Source organism: Scleropages formosus, chromosome 11 (assembly GCF_900964775.1).
Source record: "Scleropages formosus chromosome 11, fSclFor1.1, whole genome shotgun sequence".
Lineage (NCBI taxonomy): Eukaryota > Metazoa > Chordata > Actinopteri > Osteoglossiformes > Osteoglossidae > Scleropages > Scleropages formosus.
In genome coordinates, this window is record NC_041816.1 from 20,546,701 (window position 1) to 20,564,978 (window position 18,278).

General features: G+C 40.0%; 1 protein-coding gene across 3 annotated transcripts in view; it reads right to left on the reverse strand.

Moving 5' to 3' along the window:
• Nucleotides 1-187: 187 nt before the first annotated feature.
• The window catches only part of LOC108941233 (CD276 antigen-like), a 55,710-nt gene continuing 37,619 nt past the window's right edge, over nucleotides 188-18,278 (reverse strand). For all 3 annotated transcript variants that reach the window (XM_018763924.1, XM_018763925.1, XM_018763926.1), the window contains exons 6-8: nucleotides 15,711-15,752; nucleotides 13,032-13,076; nucleotides 188-1,181 (exon numbers count right to left, since the gene is read on the reverse strand). In XM_018763924.1, the coding sequence (XP_018619440.1) occupies nucleotides 13,042-13,076; nucleotides 15,711-15,752 (77 nt within the window). In that variant the 3' untranslated portion in view covers nucleotides 188-1,181; nucleotides 13,032-13,041. The remainder of the gene's footprint in view (nucleotides 1,182-13,031; nucleotides 13,077-15,710; nucleotides 15,753-18,278) is intronic.

An 18,278-nucleotide genomic window follows, 5' to 3' on the forward strand; every position in this document is an offset into this window, starting at 1 on the left:
ATAAATCCAAGAGAGATCTTGACATATATAAAGTATTCATATTGCTGTAATCATTAAGGTTTAAGTCGTATTTGACAAGATCTAATTTGAAGACAGTGCATGGAGTATAAGCACTGTTTACACTTGCTATAAAAAGCAGATGAATCATTGAAACAAAACTCAGAGACTGAGAAGAGTAACACAGCAGTAAGGCTTTCTGAATGAATTTTAATGTAAACATGCACTGGCTATATCACAGGAGAGCCATTCAGAGACATAAAACACTGAAATGCTGACATTTGTCGTAAAGATGTTTGGGCTTGAAATGCGCAAGAACAACACAGAGGAGCTGTATTCTGTTCTTAGTCTGTTCTCGAATGCTGCATAAAACATAGTGAACACAAGAGGAGAAATCCATGTTACTCCAAGCTTTCGCAAGAGATTTTTGGATTTTGCTATAATACTGTTAGAAGAAACTTTGGAAGGAAGGGACTCGGGAAGGAATGAACCTAGGAAGGAAAGGATTAGGGATTAGAGAAGAGGAAGAACTCAGGAAAAAAATTTACTCAGGCACAATCCCAGGCACAATGAGTAGTGCAATACAGTTTAGCTTGTGTTATTTTACAAGTTTTCTGACTCGACAAATGTGAGCTCTTTGGTTGCTTGTGGTTAATAGGGTGGCAGACTGCTTCTTACAGGTAACCTTCCTAGCTTTACCCATTGCTCCTTCAAGTTCAATTACTCTAGAGGTCTTCCACTAGATATTATCTTTAAATTTAAAGAGCACTGAGAAAAAACTGACAGTTTGGTTGGTTCTTTAATCTATGGTGCATTTGTATGGCATCTGTCATTATGAAACTTAAGTATGTTTCATGTCTACTCCTAATGAGAGACTTAGGAAACCTTCTAGAGTTTACAGGAACACCAAATTTCTCTATATGGGAGAGATAGCAGAATGCAATAACTGAATCAGTTCTTCTGGGAACAATGATAAAGCAGTCTTTACATAGAAAAAAAGGAACTCAAACTATTAAAAGCATGGACTTCAGTTGATTAAAGCCCTTTCGAGAAGAAGGTTGAGGAAGGAGGATGTCTACAGACACTATGTCATCTCGTCTTCGACAATCTGTGTTTGGTCTCCTGTGATGAAGAGGCGTGGTCAAGACAAAATCCGATTGCTGTCGACCGGTCGTTCTTCATGCCTGGGGGGGGGAAAAAACAACATTAGGAATATGAGGGCAGAAAGGCACAAAGCAGATTCCCAGAGCACCTCACTCTTCATGACAGATCTACACAATGTCAACACACTGAAACATGGGGGGTACAGTACAGGGGAGTGGTGGACACATGGCATTTATCAATTGACATCTGCTCCCATGTGGTCCTCAAGTGATATGGAGGAAGCTCCAGTTCAGCTGGAACCAAAAATTAATCTCTCTGTAGGCATCAGTGAAACTTGTCTGAAATCTTTTATGTCAACATCTGGGCACAGGTTTCTCCAGCCCCTAATCTCTGATACTGGTGGCAGTAGGCAAAGGCATGTGAAAAAAAGATGTTCAAGGTCATCATGATCTTAATTGTCAATAAGGGCTGAAAAAAATGGTGCCACTTTTGCAATCAGACACACATTAAGTATGGCTAATGTACTTTCAGCAGACGTTATCTTGTCATGGCCACCTCAGCCACTGCCCTGTGAAAATGCCGCCACTGACCTTTGTTTGTAAAGTGCAAATTAGGCCTCTTACTTCCAGTTTCATTCCATTTCACTTTCTTCACTACTGCAGATAACTTTCAAAACTTATTACAGTTTTGTCCCAAACTCAAAAGGACAACTTCACAGCAGTGGTAACACATCTGAAGAATTACTTACAATCAAATAATTTAATTTGCTGGAGAATTCAGCCTCATCGCAAGTTATGATGAGCGCACATTTCAGACCTTTGTATGTTTCTTTTTTAGGTAGGCAGATGGAGGTGGACAGGCAATGAAAGGATATTCACAGTTTTAAAAACTGTTGTTGCTGTTGAAACGTAAAATTGTATACCAACTGTCACCAAAAGATTTCTTTGTATGCAGATGAAGTTATGCGAAATGCAAATCAGACACCTGGTCCTGCCTACAGTTTAGTTGCACGAGAACAGAAAAAGATGCAGCAAGATTTTACACAAGATCATCTATGACAAAAGAATGGATTGTTTTTGTGTGTACACTGGAGGAATGCTCCTTGGGTAAGACACAAAATAAGTCCCAAAAAGTACATCACTATTTTTTCCCCAATACAAGGAAACAAGCAAATGCCTGAACCCAGTCAACCATAACTGATGTGGGAAAAATTGATAGACAGTTTCATTTACAACATATATAAGGGATTGTACTCTAATTTCCAGTGGCTAAAGGAGATTGTAGCCTTTAAAAGAACCAGCAGCAAGGCGAGCTCATTGTAATGAGTGACTGTAAATCCACATTGCACTTGTTTCCGCTGTCATTTGCATGGAAATGGAAGTGCCATCCTTCATTCCCATCCCTGCTAACCTTGCTCCTGTTTGTATATCTGCAGTACATTCTGCTGGAAGCCATAAGATTCCTGTTTTGCTGGCAGTACTGCTTAAATAGGATGAGAAAGTGAGGTTCTGTTCAACCAGTAGCACCTCTATACTGTAATTGGTTCATATTCTTCTATTGTAAGATGACAGAAAGAAGACAACCCTTGTGACAAAGGGGATTCTGGTACCAATTCAGAGGTAAAGGAAATAAGCTATATGCCAAAGCTCTGCTCACACATATTTTAGATGGTTTTGAGAGATTAGTCAACCTGGTGGTTATTCCTGCTCTTCTAGGACTAGACAATACATAGAACACTGAAATACACACAACCTGAGGCTGGCAATGTGCTCACCAAAAGCCACATGTGGCAACGAACAATGTGGCAAACTGGGTTTCCAAATCAACCAAAATATTCAGCTGGCTACTGTGCTTTAATTCAGTGCTCTAAAATTATGAAGCAAAAATAACTTGGAATTGAGGAGGAAAAAGTATTGTAAACACCTGCAGCCATCATAAAGGCTCCTGTATTGAACTGACATTTCCAAATTATTTTTAATGTTTGAATTGGCATGGCTTTGCCAGTCAACATTTTTCAGTAACTTTCATCAGGTCAAAATACAGGTCTCTTATTCTAGAGATGACACTTGTGGAGCTGAGATGTAGACCAACTTCACATATTCAGCTAATTTTAATCTGTTGATTTGTAAAGATTGTAATATTCCTTATTTCTCCATCACTGAAAATCACTGTTTTATTTTGAGCATAAGGTTGTAGCTGGGTGGCACAGTAGTGCAGAAAGTAGCTCTGCCACTTCATATCACTTGGGTGGTGTGAGAGAATGTGGGTTTGACTCTCACTCAGTTTGTGTGGAGTCTGCATGTTTTCCCTGTGTCTACGTGGGTTTCCTCCCACAATCCAAAAACATGCAGTTCAGGCGAATTGGTGATTCTGAATTTTCCTTAGTGTGTGAATAAGCCAGTGACCGTGTATGTGTGGCTACCCTGTGATGGACAGGAATCCATGTACCCTCCTCAGCCTTGTGTCCAGTGCTTCCAGGATAAGCTTCACATCACTGTGACCCTGGTCAGGACAAGCGGTTATTAAAACTGAATGGATGGATGGATGGAGCTAACTAAGTGCTCAAAAAAAGTCATTGAACCAATTTTAGTTTAATCAAGGAGTTTATGTGAGACTGGACTCCAAATCTCTTTGCCAGCCTAGGAACACCACATTACCCCATCAATTATGTATGTCCAAATTAAAGAGGTAAGCTTTCAGCAAATAAATATCACCGTAAATATAAAGTATGAGCAATATTTTCTTTAAAACAAGCTCACTAAAAATAAGTGAAAATCTGACAACCAAAAACTGATAAATAATGTTACAAATAAACCAATTTAATACACCAACTAAGCACAGCAAGAGAAATACAAAAATGTTTAAATTACATTGATTCTTCATATTTATGGCACTGTATACATGAGTACCAGTTTTAGATTTATAGTACATCCAGAACTTCTAAAAATTAATGTAATTTACTTAAAATGTTACAAATACTACAAAAACTTCATTGAAACTTCATATATATGAAAATAAGAAGTTGTTTCAAGGCATTGTATGTCCAAAATTAAAATAAAAAAAAAGGATACAAGCCCCCTGCAATGGTACAGTGGTAAACTAACAATCACCACAACTGGAATTTGACATTTCACACAAAGCATTTCTGGAAATCCAAGGACTAGAGACTCATCTATGTCCCTCACTCATCCACCTTTAGTTGCTTGTCCTTGTAAGGGTCATGGCAACCAAGAGGGCTATTTTCACCCCTCTTGAATTAATGCGGATGCTGAGTGTAACTTATGAATTGGGCGTTTAGCTGCAGCTGAAATGAGTGTGGCATACTGGCAATGCTGGATTCTGAGAGTAACAAGGTATGGAAGAGTGGGGGAAGACAATTCCCCCCATAAATCAAAAACACAAGACAATAATGACACCAAAAGAAAGCCAACAACTCAAGCTTATGACACTCCAACCACTACCGTCACGCATAGTCCAGGCATTTTCCTTTTCTACCCGTAGGCTCTCAAAGTGTGAAGTTTTGATGGAGTTCATCATTAGAGCATTGTCCACACTTGATGTTTGCAATCCCCTTAACATACTGCTTCCAAGTTTAGCTGTTGGTTTCGTTGACTGGATTTGATCTGGCTCTGCTTTGGCTTCCATTCCACTGGGACCCTGTTGTGATATCACATGAGATTGCCCAGCAAATATCACCACACTATTTAAAAAAAAAGTTTTTCTTTTACATTTTGTAAAATTTCCCCCACGTGCCCCAGCAAGGCCCCGTGGCATTAATTATAGCAGCTCTTTCCCCCCAAGCACTGTTGAACCGTGAAAGTACATTAATCTTGATTCTCCACTCCAGTAAAAAGGCTTGTTTGAAGAGCTTCCTGAGCCCCACGGGCAGATGATACATGAGCACTAGGTGGGAAGGGGAGAAAAGCAGAGTCCAGCATAGGTGATGTTCTGCTTGCTCAGGGAAGCAAGGTGGCTTGGAAAGTCCCAAGCCCTCCTTTCTCTTCAGCTACTTTCTCAATCAGGCTTCTGTACTGTAGCAAACAGTGTCGCAACAAAAATCTAGTCAGGGACAATGCTAAACCACAGTATGACAAAAAATGAACATTCCTCTGATTTTGTAATGTAATATTTAATTAGTCTTGTGAGAAGTCAAAGGCTTCTGCAGTTGAGTTTTGTGGTCTGTAGAAGAGGATCACATACCTTTCACCGAAATGCTTTCTCACATTCCTAAACTTGTTCTTGTACTTATTTTTTCCACATTTGCATGTCCAAATCATCATAATGTATAAATAATAAGGCATTTTCCTTTTCTGCTCATAGGCTCTCAAAGTGTGAAGTTTTGATGGAGTTCATCATTAGATCATTGTCCACACTTGATGTTTGCAATCCCCTTAACATGCTGCTATAATGGTGCTTTGGAGAAAATCAGAAATGTTCAAGACAGGCTGCAACATAAGAGGAAGTTAAGCTTTTAATTTTTAAAAGTTTTAGTAAAATATCTGCTGTGTTCCATTTTAAAAATTGGGGTAAATTACAAAGGTTAAATTGAAGAGGCAGCACTGCTAAAACCACACAGAAACCTGTGCATTCAGGCAAACGTACTTTTACCAGTGCTAAAACCAGGGACAGTTATTAGCACAGTGGTCAGAACAGTTGCCCTTGGACTCTAAGGCTGCAGGTTTGAATCCCATCTGTCAGAGTCATTTATTTGTCATTCGCACAGTTACACTGGGCACTGAAATACTTGTGACGAGGATGAGATTCAGACATTGACAGTACGAGCACGTATAAGGCATTAACAAATATAGTTAGACAAGAATGGTTGAGATGTTGCTGCAACCATCCCGCTGGCTATACTACATTTGCATTTATTCATTTAGCAAACGCTTTTGTCCAAAGCGATGTACATCTCAGCAAAAGCAAAAAATACTACCTGTGAGCAAGGTACTTACCCTGAATTGCTCTAGTAAAATTACCTGCTATATAAATAGGTAAATGCATGTAACTGCAATAAATGAAGTCTGGGGGGCTCTGCTTAGACTACTGCCCCTGTGACCCGGTTCCGGATAAGCGGAGGAAGATGGATGGATAGATGAATGGATGGATGTAACTGCAATAAATGAAACCCTAACATTCTAAGTCGTTTATGAAAAGTGTCAGCTAAATTAATAAAATGTAAAAAGTTCTTCGTACAACAAAGAGGAACTCTGAAGAGGAGTTCTGGATGCTCCAAAAAAATTAATTAACAATGCTGGATGCACCACTATTACAGTAAGAGATGTAGAAATAAGAGCAAGTGATGGCTGCCAGAGAAACCCAGTGAACTATGGGCTGTGTCTGACAGGGTGCTGAATGATGAAAGGCCATTCGCTCCTGTGCAAGGATGCCGGGGTTGTTCCAGAAGCATCCGGCTGAGCTCAGACAGGGGCCACAATGTCACTTGCTTGAAAATCTAATCAACGCTCTAATCCAATATGCAAGTGGTTCTCGCTCTCCCTCTCTCACACACACACACACACACACACACACACACACACAGGTTGATCACTGTGCTTTGCCTTTGCCCTGAAGCACATTCATTAGGAGGTTGGATTTTTAATTCATTAAAAAAAGATGGTTTTTCAAATCAACCAAAAAAAAAAAAAAAAAATGACCCTGAGCTTGTGAGATCTCATTGTACTGTCAAAGAAGTTGAAACCAACTTTTGCCGGCAGCCTCTCCGCCTCACATTTCTACACATTTCATCTGAAGACACCAGTTTCGCTTGACATCATTTGTCTTGTTTACATTTACTTTTATTCATTTAGCAGATGCTTTCCTCCAAAGCGACTTACAAGTCAAGAGTAAACAAAAGTGCATTTCACAAAAGAAAGGGCATCGGATATAGACACGATTGTCAAAGCACAGTTTGCCTAAAACCACCATTTTTGCCAGCACATCACCCCATTTTTTTTTTACACACATTACATGAGAAGCCGCATAAGGAAATGAGTGTCAGATAGGAAATATACAGGTGATAATGACAGATGGTGCAATGCAAACATCTGTTAGCTGTTTACTGTTCAGATCAGCATAGTATATTGTGCAATCAGGGTCCCAAAGTAGCATCTTGTTGAGTTTTCTGCCTTGTGTACTACAGGCCTCAGTTGGATCCTCAGATCTCTGTCACCACTGTTAAAATGGGACATCATCTCATCTGCTGGCCCATTTCATCAAAGGATTAAAAAATGAGCAATTCTTTCATTTTCATCTTTTCCCACACTTTCACAGTAAACAGACTTTCTCCTTTAAAGCACCCACATTTAAAGGCTTCATATATGGAAACCTAATATCAAATCTGTGGCAATTATCTGAGAGGAGATGAATCCAAGTTATCCTTACGTCTAGAATCCAAAAGTCTCCTTATGCCTGCACTGTAGGTTCTTTAGGTGAACCTACAGTGCAGGCTATACTCTTACTCTGACTTAGGATGTTCTCCTGTTGACACAAGCCGTATTTCTGGAACTGTTGAATAAGACAACAGATCCATTGAACACAACATTTCAAATTCTAAAATAAAAAAATGGAACCGATTAAGGGAAGATCATTCAAGGGCAAATCTGTCATGGACAGTGACTGAGCGCATAGCATCCAAGGGAAACCCAAGGGACAGCACATTTCAGCTAATTTAGGAACTGTGGATTTTTGGGCTAACATTAGCTGGTGCTGACAAGTGTCTGTCAGATGCACTGACCAGTTTTGACCGCCTGCCTTCAGGACTCGCTCATCAGGGAAAACGGACTGCGAGTGCCAGTTTCAGGCCCCATTGTACCGAGCTCTCGCTGTGCATCCTGGGAAATCACTCGTGCACATTATAAGTAATCTGCACCAGTTAATTGAGCCCCCAGGCAGTTGGTTTCTGTAAAGTATACTATATTATTCTTACAAAACTAAGAAAGTATACCTATTACCCCAGATGGGTTTTGAGCATACTGTGAAGAAACCTTTTCTTTAAAAAGTCCAGAGGAGATCGTCTAGGTGTCTTCTTATATTGATCAGTGATTCCTAAAACATCCATAACGATAGAAAATTTTTTATATAGTGAACTGGGTACTCCTTTCTTCTGACATTTTTATGGCAAAACTCTCAGAGAATATGCTCTGCAACACAAATCTGAGGCACACTTTAGTATGTATGCACAGAATTATTCGTTTAGGGCAATCCAAGCTATCTTTTTTGGACAAACAAGCACACTGTGACACGGCAATGAAAAAACTGGGTAAATATGGAGAAGAAATCTCGAACGTACCTCCAGAGATATTCCCCCACCCTTAGAGGCGTCCTGTGGCTAGTGTCATGTCGGCACACATCAGCATCAGGATGGCACTGACTTCACCCAGCAAGAGGTCAAAACTCCCATGATCAAAAGTCTATTTCCCCAGCTGAAAGGTCACCATTGTTGAGTAGAGTTCAATTTATACTGCAGCATTAAATAAACAGGGCAGAGGGGATAAACTAAGGACAGACCATCATGTAAATGATGTTGCTGTGATGTCCATCTGGCTCCGATTAATCCCGGCCCCATTTTCATTTCTGTAATCATTCCTGCAAGCGTTTCTTCTCAATGAGGAGACACATTCTTTGAATCCCCTGAAACCGGGAAAGGTAAATTTACGATTTTCATATGACAAAGGAAAGTTGTCCTCCCTTTAAGCAGGTTTGCATTATGTAATATTATCAGAAAGCTCAGTTTGCAGAAGAGCACCTCACTATCAGCCACTAATTGTATCTGCAGGCAATGTCTGTTGCAGTGTATTAAGATCTGCTGCCCTGCAGAAGAGCCTACCACCCACTTCAGTTTAAATATGGACACCGCAGAACTAAAACAATGGAATTACAAATGAAAGTCTGTACAAGACAATGGAAGCTTCTGTAACGACAACTATATTTAATTTTAATGGCATTTTTTGCACCCCATTTTTGACAAAATATAGAAGCTTATATTTGCAAGCTTTTGATTTTTATTTTAGTTTGTCATGTATTTGGAAAAGATTTGAAGGGTTTAGAGCGCAGTGATGTTCGCATCCTCATCGCCATAGACTCTGAATAAACAGATATGTGTTTAAATGTTATTATTACAATACCCAGGACTGGGGTGTGATATCTTGCAGTCTTCTTATTAGGGGACAAACAACATAAGACATTAAAATAAAGTGTCATCTAACTGTTGAACTGTACCAGCCTGTGGACATTAACTGCTAAAATAAGAGAGCACTGAATGGTTTCTTGATTTCTTAGCTGTTCTTTGTCATATTTTTCCACTATGTAGTATATAATTATACTAAATTATACTAGACAATTATACAATAGAATTCAACTTTCACTAAAAGTTGTGAGCAAAGCATCTTACCAAATAAAATTGTCTGAAATACCTTTTTTCCACGTCCACACACTTCAAGAATACTACAAACTTCGATGTACAGATTTTTGTTTCATTACCTCTCGAAAACTGGGGGAACAAATTTGGCTGAGTGGTACACTAATCAATTAGTGTGACTTGCCAACTGTCAGAATTCCTTAATAATGTTCTTAATTAAGCCCCAAATGTAATTTCACTTCAAAATTACACACGGGACTACAAAAAAGGCAAAGTGATGATTAATAAGAATTAAAATGATGTAAAAGCTGGGTAACATTCGTATTTGAAGCTGTGAAAGGAACAAGTGAAATTGGCTGTGACTACAGTGGAAGAAAAAAACATCTTATGTGAAGAAATTTTGGTTACTTTGTTTTCAAAACCTAAAAAGGCTCCTAAAATGTACTGCTGAAGGATGTTCACCAAGATACAATAAACTTATTTCTTTATTCTCTACTTCAAGCTATTTCAGACTACCTGATGTAGCAGTGCTTTAGTAGATATCACGGATATGATTACGGTTTATGGAATATTTTAGAGTTTTTATTTGATGCTGTATGGATTACAATACTTCAGCAGCAGTTTCTAGTACAAGTGCAGTCTTTTGTGTTATCATCTCAGTTCCTGTGTACACGCAAAAGCTGATGGGCATTCTCTTGACAAAACTGAGAAGGCTGCAAATTTGTGCCAGTAAACAGGCATGGCTATAGGAAGGAGCAAAATCACACAGGACATTCACCGAAAAAGCATATGTTCACTAAAGTCTATGATCATTGCTGGTGTGCAGCCAAGCTGCATCACTGAAATATAGTTTTTTTAAAAAAAAAAAAAAAAAAAAAAAAAATCCGTTGCTTGGCTTGTGTGGCTCGGATTGACTTTATGAGATTTACGAGGGACAAAACTATCACCAGCCTGTCAGGTCATAAGTCTGCTGGGACACACGATACCATCTTCCACAGTGAGTGACAGACAGGCTCCCTGCGAAGGGCAGGCGATTAGTTTCCCCTGTAAAGGGTATATTACCCAAATCCTACCCTTGGCCAGAGATTTCCAAAAAAAATTGGCAACCCATGGTGTTCACCTTTACCACTGAGCCCCATAATAAGCTCCTAGTAAGAGGCCGTTTTGTTAAGCTTCAATGTAAAGCAAACCAAACCAGCATCCTTTTGCTTACCAGAGATGTATACATCACTACAAAGTGAATTAAATGTATGAAAATGAAGTGATATGGAAAAAATGTAAATTATAAAATGTTCTGCTATTCCTCATAACACGAACCTCAAGAAACAAAGCAAAAAATATATATTCTTGCCTTTGTGGTCACAACCCACAGGCTACAGACTGAAACCCAATAATGAGATGCACAAAAATCTGTTATGAAATAAAATATGCTGTTCTTTGAATAAATTAAGGAATCGATGCTTGAAGTTCGATACAAATATCAGAAGTATCGATCCATCATGATTCAGCAGTGCATTTAAATAAATTTCAGCACATGCCTCATACTCAAACCAAATGGACTTCACATTAAGCTTTGGTCATTGCCACACTTGTGAAAATGTCATTCAGCATTAAATTACTAATAATTGTGACACATGACTCAGGGACTGCTGCATGAAAATGGACTATATCCTTTTACATTTTTGATATGCCCAGGTATTATCCTTGTCCTTGGCTTAAATTATTTATATCTGGAATACGATTTGTTTATTTACCCCTACTGTACAATTCCAGTTGAATTCAAGTACGAGGAGTTTCAGGAGCCCATCACATTCACAGCTCAAGGGCACAACAAGGGCACAACAGGAAAACCTCATGTAGAATACCAACCCACCTCTGCCGCTCCCCAAGTATTAATAACAGACTAAAAATACAATACTTCTATGCAACATGATGGCATAATGTAAAACAGCTTGATGTGCTGTAAATAGGACAGATTACATTCCCCCCCGCACCCATTTTCAGAAGAGTCCACTACCAGCACATCTGTTTGTCCTACTGCATCTAAGTGGACTTTGATGTATCTCCAGTTTGCCATAATGTACGCTGTCCAACTGTTGCCAAGCACTTGCTGCAGTCACATGATGTTTGTGGCTGCCTGACCTTAGAAAACCACATTTTTTCTTATATCTTTGCAAATATTAAGATATTTTCACTTTAATGCTTTTTATCCCTCCTCTTTTGGCTCAATCGCAAATCTAGAAGAAATACGCAGCAGCCTTTTATCTGAATGCTTTTCTTTTTGATAAGGTGCCTGAGAAATTAAGTTTCTCCTCACCCCAGTCACACTGCAGTGCATAGTTCTATGTTGTTTCCAGCTCATTCTTTTCCGCAAACGAGTACTGCTGGGTGAGTCAATTAATAAACAGTGAAACAGACACGGAGACAGAGAGCTGGACTTCAGCACTCAGCATGCGTTGTGCTTCGGGGCTGAGGCTGCAGATGCCAACATTCGTCAGTCGAAGCCAAGGTATTTGCTGCATATAGCTATGGCTGGCAGGCAGCGCCAGCACAGTCAAGGAGGGAACATTATAGACTTTGAAAAATGACACTAGAAACAAAGTGCGACTTTTGTAGTTACTGTATGGGTCATTTGGAAAACAGCTGTGGCATCGGTGGCTGGGTGTGGCCTTGTGGCTTTCTTGATTTACTCTGCCAGAGACAGAGGGAAATGTGGGAAGATGATTTGTTGTATTACAACACTCGACCAACAAGGGAGCAGTGTTGTGTTTTTTCCAGACGTGGGGCAAGAAATGGCCTTTACAAGAACCTCTGTCAAGTAACATCAAATGGCATCACTGCTTGCTGCCGTCCCCCAGCCTGAGAATCACTGCTACTGCACTAAGACATAAACTAGGAGCAAAGACAGCCCTTGAAGAATCGTTAATTTGTCCGCTTCTGTTGCCAGCTACAAGTGACCGGTTTCTTTCCAAAAACAGATTTTAATTATTCTCTTCAATGCAATTCCATAAAGCCAGGAACAAGTATTGAATTCAAAAAAAATTCTGGCACAGCTTCTCACATAAAATTGAAAAAGGTTTTCTGTTGATGATGAAGTCAAATGAAAAGGGGAAAAAAAAAAGTGTGATGGGACCCATATAAGAGAGTACACATTCTGTGCAAAACGGACTCCCCACAACTCCTTCTGTCTTGTTTAATGTCAGAATTACATTTTAACACCTGCTCTTGGCAGCTTAATGATTAATCAGTTAATCAGTGTTAAGGGGAAGGGGGGAATTAAAAAGGATATTTAATGACGTGACATAGAAGTGAATTTGTCACTGCAATCGACAACCCTGTGATTTTCAAAATTAAAACGTCAAGACTTCCAAAACCCTTCACTGTGCATTAAAGTATTAATCTAACCATGCCTGGGAAAAACAGAAGTTATGGATTCACAGAAATAAGAAGGAACTACAGGAAATGAACGCCATAAACTACAAGAAATTAAAGGCAGAAGTGGAGATTTCACCTCTGACATGTAAAGACTAAAGTATAGACGTTCACCTGTCTGCACATAGGACAATATCCTTACCTGAGCTTCTTTAGCTTGTTGCAGTGTCTTTCAGCTGTGTCATGGCTGCAGGAGACAGAGGAATATTAGGAGCAATTCCAGCATAAAAAGATTTTAAAAGATTTAGAGACAGGGTGGAGTAAACAAAACAAAGAAACCAAGACCCCACTGGTGTGGGGATTCAATTCTGTAAACAGGCATCTGTAACTGGGCCACTGACAGCAGATCTCCAGGGACTCCGCAGCAGGGTGCATCATTAAACCACATCGGCACAAGACTCAAACAAACTCCTCCTTGGTTATCAGAGGATGCCACGGTGACATGTTGGATGTCTCTACTGTTTTCTTCCTTCGAACAGTGTGCTAGGATTTAGGTCCAGCCAGGTAAGGGGAAAGGGCATTGTTTCAGTTGAGGTGGTAGCCAGTGGGGATCTCAAAGTCAGACAAAGGGGGTGGAGGAGAGGCCGGAGATGATTCCATGTCAACAAGTTGCATCATGTGTTTGTGTTTCAGTTTAGTCAGTAACACGCTGCTCTTTTCAGCAGCGCTCGTAGAGGATAACAACACTGCCTGTAGTGATTTCTTGCCACTAACTTTTCTTCAAGGCACCATTAATTTGCTTCTTATCTTTCTGTATAAATAGCCCTGTCTCTTCATCTGTCTTATTTTATCTGAGCAATTATGATAACCTCTACTGCTCAAACACAACACATTTTTGTAATATAAAAAAAATGAGTTCTACCTACACCCATTTTTACTTTTAACATTACTCAGGGCTTTGCAAAATACGCAAGCCACTTTTTATAAAAATTTCAGTATCTGTAAAAAGGTTCTCAGGCATTTGTATATTTCAGACAAGTTGACCTTGGGTCCAAACCAATGTCCTTCAGAGAGCCTGAAATGCCTGCAGCAGGTTGGGAAGCCAGAGCATTGAACAGCACTAATGACTCAGACCAGGTGAGGCTGGCAGTCCACAGAGTTACCTAAAGAAGTGAAAAAGTGAGAATTTGGAAAAACTAGAAAGTTGAGCAATCTCTGCAGTATAGTAAAAAATTTTATCCATCTCTTAAGAACCTGCAGGACGGAAGTCACCACTGAGGGAGAGCGGAGATCGTATCAGTATTTGATTTTACAGCAATATTGTTTTGAAGACGGCAAGATACTCTAAACAAACTTTTGACTTTCACGTAAACATGGTTTATAAAAGTGCTTCATTGCCCCTCTTCTGAATATGCACTTCTCCATTGGTTTGCCAGCAGTCATCTACAATGAGTATTTGTAAATAGTAATTTCATTGTGTCTAGCCACGGTACCATTCCTTTGAAGTAATAAAAGATGGGGAATGGTAACGTCCTTCTTCGTGGTTACTCCCGTTTCCTCCAAAATTCAAATGGATCGTTTTCAACAGGTCAGTTCACATAAGGGGGTATTTATGCTTCTTAGGGCATTCTGTGTCTTTGCTCATGAGAGTATTGTGTCACACAGTACAGTCCTCATGTGTGCCACAAGACTTCTGGAAACCTATTTTAAGGAATATAGAGTCAAACATACTATGATTACAGTTAGAAAGAAATCCTACGGTATGAGGAGGTTTATGACGTGAATAGCTAAGGATCAGCTACAGAAAGGAGACACATTATGGGTACTTTGTTTCCAAAAAGGGAACTAGGCAAAAGAGACTGCCTGATAAAAAGGCCATTGGAAAAGAACACCTTGTCCAAATTCTTGAGCCCAGTTCCCCCCTAATTATCGCCAAGCATTGTTCAGCAGTGAGTCCCAAGGTTCCTGGCCTGACTCATTAAGATAATGCGAGTTTTTACTTGTCCACTGTCCTAGATGCATTTAAGAAAGGTTCCTTTTGCCTCTTTTATTCCAAGCAGGCAACTGTTATCCTCTCAGTATGGCTGGAACCATGTGGTGAAACAAAGGCACCATCTGGGGACCTCCGGAAGCCTTCTCACGGATGCTAAACAACAGCCCATCTCATTGTCCCCAGTTTCTCACATCCTCCGTCATGATCCACATCATAGGTAGCCCTGGAACTAGGAGTTGACGCTTCCCATCTCTAGCAGCTACTGTTGACATCTACAAGGCTTTGATTAGGAGGAGCCAATTACTGATCTGTAGGGACAGTCCAACAACATTCGGCATGCCAGCGTCATGGAGATGGAAGCTTTTAATGATCTCACACCCGCAGAAGCCACATAAATAACATCAATACTTCACAGAGCTGTAATAACCAAATGAAAGATATATTTTAAGTAATAAAACAAAAAGCACTGGCAAAGAATATTTCAAATGGCTCCCTAGTGCCTGAATATGTACCTGTGATTATCCAAGAGAAGCGGTCTTGCAGGTTGGATACAAACTGCAGACCAAGGTATTTTTCTTCACCCCTGGTCATCACATCGTCCAGCGGGCACAGCTCAGGGATCTTGGTTTGTTTGCTGAAAGTGTGTCTGAGAACGGCATAGCCTTCTCTCAAGGTTTCCGAGTGTGTGCAACCGCATATGCAGATAGCAAAAACTGATACTGAATTTGAAAACAGCTAGAGCTGAAGGAAAATAGGTTAAGAATAAAGAGAGGGGGGAAAGCTTTCTGGCAATGATGTTGCATATAAATACTGCATTTGCCGGGTGGGTCATGGTTTTGAAAAGTAATTAAAATCCAGGTTGAAGAAAAAAAATTCAAATTCACTGACCTGTCTTCGATTCATCCTCTTCCAGCTCTTTACCTTCTTCGGCTATGAAAAGCAGGAGAATAAATTCAAGGTGCATGAATAAAAACAAAACTATGGTAAAATAAATACCACTTTAACTCTTTAATCCTTGTGTTGTCAAAAGAAGCCTTTCAATTTGAAACATGGCATTATTGTGTGATATTAAACTATCAACAGAAAATATGACTATTACTGCTATTTATTGTTGATATCAGCAACTAGCAACCCAGGATTCTAACATCAACACCCCTTCTCCTGATATCATATAGACCCTTCTCCTCTTAGATTTAATCATAGCTTCCTTATACAAGACTGTATGTGGCTCATGGAGTGACTGCAGTGGGACACATGGAATCGGTATCCTGCAAAGCCATCCCCACTAGATCTTTGTACAACCTCCTCAGGTAGAACAAATACAAACAGAACACGGGTTTGGGGTAACTTTGTTTGCTTTAATCTCCTGGTGGCACCCCAGACCTAAGCCATTCTTCGAAGATGGATTAATGAGGATTGCGCCAGGAGCTGAGAATGATAACTGAAAAAAGACCTTGAGTGATGAAGATGTTGACTGGCAGGTAATGAAGACGATCATTCTGAACTGGATTCTCTTCCACCTCAAAGTCATTCCACACATCTTGGGGATTTTACTTTATTTTTTAGGTTTTTTTTTTTTTTGATGAACATGACAAATGCATTGCTGGGACTAAATGTGAGAAACAGTACATTGTTGGAGTGAATTTACAAGCTGCTGAAACTTGGTGTTGTATGAGTTTATGTAGCAATGTGTTACACCACTGTACCACGGCAGGTCCACTCCTTTGGGACGGGACCCTGAAAAACAGCAATAACCTCTACTCAGCTGGAGCCTCCACTGCACTATGTCTGCACACCCACAATGAAACACTTTTCTCTATAACTACCTCTGGTGCAGCAGACATAAAGGTCAAACAAGGGGCAATGTCACAACAGAGGTGTGGGGAAAAGTCAGTCCGAAAATATGGGAAATTCTACAGAGAAACGCAAGGTCACAGCTTAAAAAATACTTTGGAATGTTTTTCACTATTTTTACATATTTGGCTACTGCTCCATGTATCATGTATAAACAGAATGTAAACGGGGTCTCATTTGGAGCACAGAACCCCATGCCAAATACTGTGGAAAATGGGTAAATATGCCAAGGGAGAGGAAAATAAAGTTTATGTTCCATAAACTCAAAATAATATTTTGAATGTGGGTGACATATGTATAGCAGGCGCTGAGGCAAATAGTGTGCAACTAAGCTCTCATCAGTGCTTCTGCAGCACAATGCGGAATTCTGTTTTGTTCTGTTAAGATATGAATCCGCCGCCTAAGATGGATTATGACAGGGAAAGAAATGAGTAAGTTTGCTTTAGACTAGTTTTGACGCCAATACCCCCAGTACCTGTTCTTTGGGAAGAGAAAGTCAACTTCAATCTGGCTATACCCGCAAACACCATTAAAAGATAAGATAGCTACTACTGAGTTGTGGATTTTCTGCCTTTTGCAGCTGTAGTGCATTCAGCGGTTCCATTTACAGTATCTATATTTATATCGATCAGCGGGTTATGTGTGTCTGCAGTCCCATCTGGTGAGGAAAGGACATTAAAGACCACTGGGTTTGCCATAAGCATTCCACACACCGCACTAAAAGAAAGGGGTTTGGTTGCCATTGTACCATTAGCAAAATGTGGAGGATTTGGATAGTCAGACCTCACCAGCGTTGGGTGTGTCATGCAGGCAGGGTAACGCCACTGCACTCAGGCACATAGGTCTCCTCCCTAGCAACCTTCAATAAAATGTGGTCGGTTCCATTTAAATTTTTTTAAAAAAAAGGAAAAAAAATCTATACTTTGCACATATCTGTTTTTATATTTACTCCTTGGTGTGACTTTGTCATTTATCCATTAACCCCTGCGAATTCAGCCCTCAATGAATAACGGAACTCCCTATGGCCGGGGCTGATCACCTACCTTTCCATTTAAATTGTTCATCTAGCAGTCGTTTTCGCCAAAAGCAACGTGCAACTTAGAGTTTACCAAAGTGCAATCAAAAATAGACAAAGAGCTGCAGAAACAGACATATGATTATCAAGGCACAGCTTGTTTTATTTGACATGGCAGTTTTGCTGCCACACATCACTCAAGTACCTGTCCACAGAAGTGATGTTGAAATAAAATACATCACGAGACAAACGCCATAAATTTTATAAGTACTTTCCAGTTTCACCTCTCTGCATTGTGCTGTCATTACAAATATTATGTAAAGAATTGGCCACAGCCACTGTCTGAATCCCTCAATATTCCACGCACATAACCTTGCCATGACCTGGTATCGCCAGCGATGAACGCTCTCCCACGGTGAGTTTCACAAGGCCTGGTTGCTGGTGGCACAATGGGTATTTTATTTCAGCCCTGCCGTGTGAAGGTTTAATGGATAATGACGACACTGGCCTCTTATGGGGACTGAAAGCAGCAGAGGGCATCATTCATTATTCATCAGCCCCCATCCCTCATTCAGCTATCAATGGGA